The 9,333-nt window shown below is 34.0% G+C and overlaps 1 protein-coding gene across 1 annotated transcript; it reads right to left on the reverse strand.

Moving 5' to 3' along the window:
• Positions 1-354: 354 nt before the first annotated feature.
• Positions 355-9,061, reverse strand: LOC114332703 (NADH-cytochrome b5 reductase 2-like). The gene is made up of 6 exons (XM_028282530.2): positions 8,904-9,061; positions 7,575-7,700; positions 3,100-3,218; positions 2,565-2,763; positions 972-1,166; positions 355-545 (listed from the first exon to the last, which is right to left on the reverse strand). The coding sequence occupies exons 1-6, from the start codon at positions 8,905-8,907 to the stop codon at positions 373-375; spliced, it is 816 nt and encodes a 271-aa protein (XP_028138331.2). The 5' UTR covers positions 8,908-9,061; the 3' UTR covers positions 355-372.
• Between the last annotated feature and the right edge of the window lie 272 nt (positions 9,062-9,333).

The following is a 9,333-nucleotide window of genomic DNA, read 5'->3' on the forward strand; positions in this document are numbered from 1 at the left end:
ATTTTTGAATAGGAATCGACAAAGAAACCGAATCAGAAAATTTTCCAGACGGGAGCGGTCTCACCACATGGACTAATTTTCTCTTTGGCGTACACATTCTTTGGAAACTGATGTTTCCCCCCTACGAGGAGGGGGTTTTAAGGGGAAACTCGGGGGTAGGCATGGAAAACTTGTTTGTATCTTTTGTGGGGTCCCAAAATTCACCTTACTAGCAAAATCCAGCTTCTTTAAATTCTGTACCAAAATTCTTTTTCTTCACATTATATAAAAATCTCAAATTAAAACTTCCGTATGTGATTTGCAGAATGACTGAAAGTCATTCTGCGAATCACTCTGACTAGAGTATTTCACTGCTACGTTGACAAAATTTATTCAAAAATATCTACTATACATTTGTTTACTATAACCCAGATCGGATAATTGTTTTGCCAAAGCTTTAAGCATCGGATAAGGGCCCGACAGCAAATTTAACGATTGTGTACTTGGTGGAAAAAGATGATCTCTCATCATATCTTTTGAAACAAACCCTTTGCCGAATCGCCAGTCTAAAACAAAATGTATGACAATATAGGTTTGTTCTATATAGAAAAAAAAAATGGTAATAAGACATCCCGTAACGCGACATTTCGTAACTCCACAATCCGTAACGCCATAAATTCGTAACGGCGAGTAGAAGATTTTTCCATGATATTTGCTAAATTTGAAGTAAAACGCGCCAAAAAAGAGTAACTTTGATACAGTTTGAATTTTGAAACTCTTTTGTGGCGCGTTTACTTCAAATTTAGCAAATATTATGAAAAAATCTTTTAAAATAAAACTAGAATTTTGTTTTCCATCAAAATGAAAATACATTTTCGCGCCACGTAATATTTATATCAGCTCTTTTGTAGCTGGAATATTGTATGCGCCACTCATTTTGTGGGGTTACGAACTGTCGCGTTACGAGATGTGATTGGAACCGAAAAAATTACCAGGGGGAGGCTGTTCTAGTGTATGCCAGATTTTTAACCGGCCTGGCATTTTTTTAGCCGTTTCGTTTAATTCTTCTTTGCCAATAATGTCTGCTTCGGTTTTGGAGGCGTAGATGAGGGTACAGTTTATGCCATCTAGAGGATCGGCTATTATTGTCCTCAACATTTGTATTACAGGAGTGATTCCAATTCCGCCTGTGGAAAGATTTATCATTAGCAGTCGTATACATATCGAATTGCTTTCTTGGCAAAAAATTATGGAAAGGAATCTTAGTTAAAGCTTGAAATTATTCAAGAAAGTCAATAGTAATTAACACTCCTTGGATACCGCATGGAAACAAATGGAAATAAACGGAAACGAACTAAGCAGTGAATGACTGCTGACTGTTGCAAACGTTCTGAGTCTGACCTAACGTTCTGAGACTTCCGTTTTTCGTCATCCCATCGGCTTCCATTGTAATAATTTCTTTGCTAATCCTAGGTAAATCGGCTTCAACAATATCCTTCCATATTTTTCTGAGACGGTCAACTGATCTTCTACCGTTTGGTCTCTTAAAAAATATTGTCTTTAACACTCTGTCTTCCTCTGATCTTACCAGAGGACCTGACCAACTTATCCGGTTAGCTCTTATATGTCTGACGATGCTTTCCGCTGATATAGAGTCCATGTTTTTATCCATAAGTTCCACGTCTTATAGACCTGGATCCCGACTACCAAAAAAAAAGTTGATTAATAGCAAGCTGAAAATTTGTTAATAGCTTAACGGTGTCTAGTCGGACAAACTTTGATGTACGGGAACACTGGAACAGCGGAACAGGGGAAGTTTTAATTGTGGAACAGTTTAAAGATTTGGAATGTCAGATTACGAAAACGTCCCATGTATTTCGTCGGACAGAACATCCAACTGATTTGTTACCCTTTCATTAAACTCTCATGCAAAAATCAGACTGATATCACTAACCAACATGATTCCTGTCATTTGACATGTTCTTCGTGTTCCACTTATTAAAATCCCCAGTTGGTGATAAACACCAGTCTTTTTTTTGGCATGAGAGTTTAATGAAATGGTAACATATCAATTGGAAATTCTGTCCGACAAAATACATGGAACGTTTTCGTAGTCTGACGTTCCAAATTTTTAACCTGTTCCACAATTAAAACTTTCCTTGTTCCAGTGTTCTCATATATCAAAGTTTGTCCGACTAGACACCGTTAAGATATTAACAAATTTTCAGCTTGCTATTAATCAACTTTTGATTGTCTTTTTAGCAGCTTAGATCTTAATAATGGTGATAGGGAGTATAATGTTCTATTCCCCGCAGCTATCCATACGTCTTTTTCTATACGTTAGTGATCTGTGATTACCATCCCCAGATATTTAAACTCTTGTACAACTCTGAAGTTGTGGCCAATCTGCTTAACCCTTGGTTTTGGATTTTTGGTTACTAATGTATGCAACATCATCAAAGTATAGTATAGATTGAAAAGAAAAATCAGCATGATAGAAGTAAGACGTTTGAATAATTAAAGAGATACCTAAGCGATGACAAAAAAATAAACAAACAAAATATTGGGCACTAAACATTACTTACCTACTATAAATCCAAGTTTTTTGGTGTTTACTACAAGCGTCCCAGCTTTATGAGTTATATAGAATTTACCTCCTCCCTTATAAATAACTTTACCAGAAGGATTAGATACTTGGATTACATCACCAATTTTCAGACTGTCCAAATGTTGTGACATTTTACCACCAGCCGGGAATTTAGGGTCTTCGTTTTTAAAATAAATCTAAGAACAATAAATGGTTCACTGAAATATTTGTTGCTTATAGTGATCGAGATATACAAGAACTGGGTAACTCGTTTTTGCAAAAAATGTAACAATCACTTAACAAAAAGAAGCATATTTTCGTTGTTACGTTTGAGAATGACCATATAGTCTTCTCTGCAGGAAAAATAATTCAAGTAAATACAGCAAAAAACTACAAAAAATTGAGTTTTGTTTGACCAAACAAATAATTGGACAAAAAATAAAAGGCAAAAATCCCTGTTCACATGCCTATCTTGAAAGTTAAAATTGAGATACCCAATCCTTGTGCCACTATGGCGATACAATATTCTTTACCTTTATCATAAATTCAGCATATCCTCTTGTAGAACAAATTGATGTTGGGGAATACGTTCTTGAAATATCTTTGCCTCCAATTTTGGCGTGAAACAAACAATGTTGTCCACAAGCATGGCCTAAAATATTCTTTAATTTTTAGCTTTAATAAGCTGAAAACTCATTCTTTAAAGTAAAGCCAAACAAAAATGTAATAGCAACATCAAGTCGAGTAATAATTAAGGCTTGAAATTAACAGAATGTTTGTGTCAAATGTTTTAACACTTGTTCAACAATACATTAGAACAAAAGCTGTATTTCCTTAACAAATTACAACTTGTTTTACAAAAATCACTAGGAAAATATTTGTTTTTATTTTCTAAATATCAAGAACTAAATGCCAAATGTTAGAACAACTTTTGTTCAACAATAAACTAAAAAAAAAAAACAACAAACAATAAAAGGCAACGTATTTTACAAAAATTATAACAAAAAATTCCTCTTTTAATTTCAACATAATATAAGGAATTGAATAATACCAATTTTTTTTTGAAATATGGCTTTGGCAGAGCCAATTAGCCAGACTTGTTTGTGATTGATTGCAGATTCATAGTCATAAATTTCTTATTTTATATCATAAGTACATACTACAATATTATTTTTAGATACATAGGTACATTGTGTTGCCTTTTTTTATTTTGTTTTTATTTATTCAACAAATTTATTCAACAAAAAATAATAAAGTACAACAATATCTAATATTTAACTTGTTTATCAAAAATACTTCCGAAAAATTCCTTTTTTATCTTCTAAATAAAAAGGATTGAAAAGGACAACCTGAAAAATTCAAACAGCAAAGTGATTGCGAGATGAATTGAATAGAAAGCGAGGAAGAAATAGAAAAAGAATATAATAAAATTCCGGAGTTAACATGGAAAACGGTTAAAGGAGTGATAAGAATTAAAAAACTTCAAAAAAAGAGCTTTGGTTTCATGAAGAACGTAAACAAGAAATAGACAAATGAAATTAACTATACGTGTTGTATATTCAAAGAATAACACGAGAAAGAGGCGAAAAATTTTATGTAGAACGAAGAAAGAAGAAAGGCAGACTAAATATGCAGAAAAAAGAAGAGAAGATACAAAAACGATCAAACACTAAAAATGTTGAAGATTTAAATCGTGGTAATACTAGAGGAGTAATAAATGTCTAAAATAGCCACATATGGCACAGAAACATGGATGACAGAAAAATAATAAACTTTATGAGTAGATACGTTTGAAAGAACGATATTGAGAAGGATATTGTGACCCATCTGTGACAATGGTATGTGGAAAATAAAGTTCAACCACGAGTTATATCAATGTTACGAACAGTCTTCTTTAGCAAATTCTGTTAAAATACAAAGCTTGCGTTGGAGAGGTCACCTTATAAAAATATGGATAATAACGGAACGGAATACCTATTAGAACGCTTAGGGCATGTCCATATGCGGGCGGTTTGCCAACTTCGACTGAGAGGTTTACCTGTTTTCCCCCTGTTTGTCTTGGTATTAGGGTGAAACTTCAAAGGCGGCATTAGTTTGAGATCAAGTAAAACAGGTAAACCGCGCAGTCGACGTTGGCCAACCGCCCACATAATATGAACAACAGTGGCGTCTCGTGGCCTTGGAGACAGGGTCGGCAAGGTTTTTTTGTCTCCTCATATAGGTATACCATCAAACTAAAAGGCTTAAATCATCATAGGAAATTTTTGTTTCCTGGCGTTTCGACAATACTTGTTAATTCTTTTGAGACAAGATAAATCCCGTTTATTTGAGGCAGAAATTGGTGGTAGTGGTGATAAGAAAATCTATGAACAGTTTGTTATAATGAATTGCAGTACATTACTACATAGAATTATACATACATATTTTGTAACTTATCCCACTTTCTGAAAATATTTGGATCGGCATAATTTTTAAGTACCTAACTTGTTATAATAAATACCTTGGAAATTCTTTGGCGAAGGTAACTTTTAAATTTTGAATCGTCAAAGAGGTCAAAAATTTGCAAATCTTCAAAATTCGAAAAACGAGTATCTATAATATTTGCATATATTAGTAGGTATCCAAAATTTCAAGATATACCTACTCGTTTTTCGAGAGATGTATCATGTTGTTGTCTTTTTTGGGATGGTTCGGAAATATCAAGCGAATCCAAAATGCCACTGCGTATATATTGGAAACTACTATCATTACGAAAATCTCTGAGATTTTTCACCAGCTTTCGTATTCTATTTTTTGAATAAATAATGTCAGTTGACTGATTTTGAACAATAATGAATATCTTAGGCAAACTCTGTCTTAAAAATATTTAAAAGAATATTAAAAGAGTAATTATTTAATAAAGTTCTCAAACCGCTTGCTTCACGGATCGAGGTATCGCCAATTTCAAAATCGTCGCCTTCGATAATAAAATCAAAAACTTCCAAAACCTGTTCACGAAAATCTGCTACAGATACTAAAACTACCAGAGATAATCTGCTTAGATAAAACTAATCGAGATTTAAAATTTCATCGCGTCTGACAAACTGTTCGCTTTTTTTTCGAAACAAATTTGTTCTAAAGCAGTAATCCGTTTAGGTGAGCTAAACTGGCAAGAAAAGACGATATTCTTTATTTTTTTACACGTATCATGCAAAACTAAATTCATTATATGCGCATAATAGTGAGTAAATAAAGCTTGTGATGCAATATGTAGTTTTAACTTTTGACTGGAGACCATTCAATTCACCACACATCACAGCAACGCCGTCATAAGATTGCCCCAGTTTGCCCTACCAATTTATTTTTGATATCAAAAAATTTTAATCTGTTCTTTAAAACTCCAAAAATATATTATGCCTTATTGCTTTTACTCACGTCTCTAAAACCTAAAAACCTCTCATAAATATTACCACGTAACGCGTATCGAACAACAATAATTGATAATTGTGAATGACATGATAATCAGAAGTTTCATCTAGTTCCAGCGAAAAGCAAATGGTTTTCTAAATCTCAGATTCAATAACGTTATTCAAAATGTAACTATTTGATTAGGTATATGTATTAGTTCACTCTGTATTACGAATACACTTCGAATTAGAAAGTAAATATTTCTAAAACAATTTCATTATTATCTCTATAATTACTTTGATTTTTAACAAATGCTTCGATCCATCATGTCCACTAAATGATAATTCCTGACAACCTAAAAAAATTACAATATCAATTAAACGAAGTAAAACGGCGTAATTATTTTTGGCAATTTCTGCCGATGCGATCTGGCGATGCCAAATGAAACACCGACCGGCAGATTTAAATATGCCGTACCTGCCTACGGAGAGAATGTATGTTCGCTTGCTCATCGACTTGTTATTTCGGCTAGTTAGGTACGGCTAGCCGAAAAGTCAGATGAGTGGCTCGGATCATTCATTTTTTGAGAAGTCTGTTATGCGCAGGGATCACTTAACGCTCGGATTGATCAAATCCTTTTAAAAACCATGAATAAAATTTAGTCTGTATTATCTGACAGATTTTTTTTTACTTCATAGATACAAATATTAAAAAAATCTATCTATATAAATGTGTGGGTCGGCATTGCCAACCCTGCCGACCCTGACCGACCGCCACTGATGAACAAGCCCTAAGTTTAACCACAGTATACACAGTATTCATCTGTATACTGTGGTTTAGTGCTTGTTCATATGTGGGGGTTGGCCAACGTCGACTGCGCGCGCGCGGTTTACCTGTTTTACTTGATCTCACCGTAATGCCGCCTTTGAAGTCACCAAGATAAACAGGGGGAAACAGGTAAACCTCTCAGTCGACGTTGGCAAACCGCCTGCATATGGACAAGCCCTTAACTATGGTGGGACGTCGCCGGTCAATAGGAAGAAAAAGACAACGAAGGGGAACCGATGCCCATGTTAGAGAGATATTAGATAGGTAATTAACTACACGAGACGAGAGCAGCCGAGGAACGGGATGTTTAGAGACAGATGCTGGGAGAGGCCAGGACACGACTTCAGCTGTCAGTACCGGCGCTAGGGTATGAGGTGCCCGCTTGCAAAACTAGCACAGGCGTCCCCCCGCCCCCCCCCCCCACACACACAAGCTAGCCTCAGATCAGGAGACATACGTGTGTTCTAATGGAACAGTGGGACCTACATGTCCGAAGATCAAACCAGTCACACTCCATAATGGTACCTATCTGACCCCCCAAATTGTACCCAGATTAGGGTATTAGGGCTGGAATTTAAAAAACATTTAAAAAATTAATTTTTCTACTTTACTGTTTTCTGTAACACCAGCAGAAAAATAGTTCAAGAAGGAGACAGAGAATGCTCAATGTCAGAAAAACAACTCGTTCAGTAATCAGTAACAAACTACAAAATAATGCGAAACAAAAGTTTGTGATAATGGACCAAAATGTGATCACTAGAATCTGTACTTATAATACTTATAAAATGAATACCTAATATCATGTCATCTTCGGGTAACTTGAAGGTAAAAATCCTTACATTGCGATTCGCATTAACTTTTTTATATAATTTCATTTTATATTTTATCTTCGGATCCACTAATAGTCTTTTTACTAAATCTGAAAAGTAACGTATAATTGATTTAAAAGTTATGAAACCTCGATGGAGCCTGATAACTACATTTTAATATAGGTATTTTTGGTAAGTTCTTTATTAAATGTCATCTATTTTTACTAATTGTAGTAATAATAATAATATCGTGTTTTTATTAAATCCTCTCCCATCTGTGTAAAATTTTGTCCAATCTTCTGCTTGAATAGGATAGCCTTAGCTTCAAGCATTTGGGGAAAATGTTGTTGTTGCGGCACCATCCTACGAACTGGATAGAATTCTGTGCATGAGTTAATTTCTTATATAGTGTGTCAACTTCCTTAAATCGTTGGTAACAATAATAGGCCCACACCTGTTTTTATCGTCAAAGCCTTGAAGCTAATAATATTCCTATTCAAGCAAAAGATGCAGACAGAATTATACACAGAGCCAAGGAGAGGAATCAATACCATAGGCCCGTATCATGTTTTTAGTCATGAAAAACGGCAATAGGAAAAACATGAAGTATTATACTTATATTTCGCTATTTTCCTCAGATAAAAGTCAAAAGAAAATACTAATAACAATAGTAAGTAAATATATGTTTCACATTCTGTGAATGATTCTTGTAAATTTAATAGGAAAATCTCTAGAACCAGAATGTCACAATGTAGTGAATAAGGACTTTTCTTAAACTCATACTTTAAGGATATAGGTTGAAAAGGGCCCCATATTTAATTATCTTATGGTAATGCTATTGTAGCAGTGGAAAGAACTGCTAAGAGGCAGAAATGTACAAAAAATTGCCAATACCATTAGAAAATGGAAAAGTCGTTGGAAAATTAGGCTATACCAAACAAAATTTGTTCATTTTTCTTACAGGTTCGCTTCAAGACATATAATATGTGATGGAATAGAGCCGACATGCTCCAAGGAATGTTACTTTAAAATCCAAAGTTTATTTTGGACAATTATTAAGTCATAATCTAATCGAAGAGAAGGGCACAAGAGAGATCTAAATGGAAGGTCAAACACCCACCCACGGTTATGATGTCAAAAGAAGTATTAAGTCATAATCTGGATGTGGTACCTCAAGCTGATAGAAGAAACTCAATGACATAAAAGTATTGTGAAAACTAAAAATGTAAAAAAGTTATGCCCTAGAAAAAAAATTATGCAAACCACATTTGGTACAACACTCCAAACTGTTTTCTATATTATTAATTAATTACCCATCCTAGACTTTCATATCCGAAAATTTCTGTACAAATCACAAATAATTTTTTTCAATTTCCTAGATAACATCGTAGATATTCACATAATATCACAAATCACAAATTTTTCTCCATTTGCTACATAACAAAATAATATTTTGTCGAACATTGTTATTTTGATAGTTTTTTGGCAATTTATTGTCAAAAATTACATTTCTTCTTCTTCTTCTTTTTGTTTTTGGTCTCGCTGCAAGGCGATTACCAGGACGATTTATAGGCGATGTTGATGTAGTCTGGCTTTAAACCATACCAAAATCGCTGACTATGTTCTTGTAAGAAGCTTGTGATGAGGTGTGATATAATTAAATGAAATTAATTGGGTCAGGTTAAGTATGATTAAAATATAAATTAAATGACAAATAGCAAAATATAACACGAATACATATAA

This window comes from Diabrotica virgifera, chromosome 5 (genome assembly GCF_917563875.1).
Source record: "Diabrotica virgifera virgifera chromosome 5, PGI_DIABVI_V3a".
Lineage (NCBI taxonomy): Eukaryota > Metazoa > Arthropoda > Insecta > Coleoptera > Chrysomelidae > Diabrotica > Diabrotica virgifera.

Excerpts from the sequence above, each read along its gene's own strand:
- LOC114332703 (XM_028282530.2), bottom strand. Across the intron at positions 2,764-3,099 it reads ATGCTGAATTTATGATAAAG|ATTTATTTTAAAAACGAAGA; the intron begins GTAAAGAATATT and ends TATTGTTCTTAG. Across the intron at positions 1,167-2,564 it reads AAAACTTGGATTTATAGTAG|GCGGAATTGGAATCACTCCT; the intron begins GTAAGTAATGTT and ends ATCTTTCCACAG.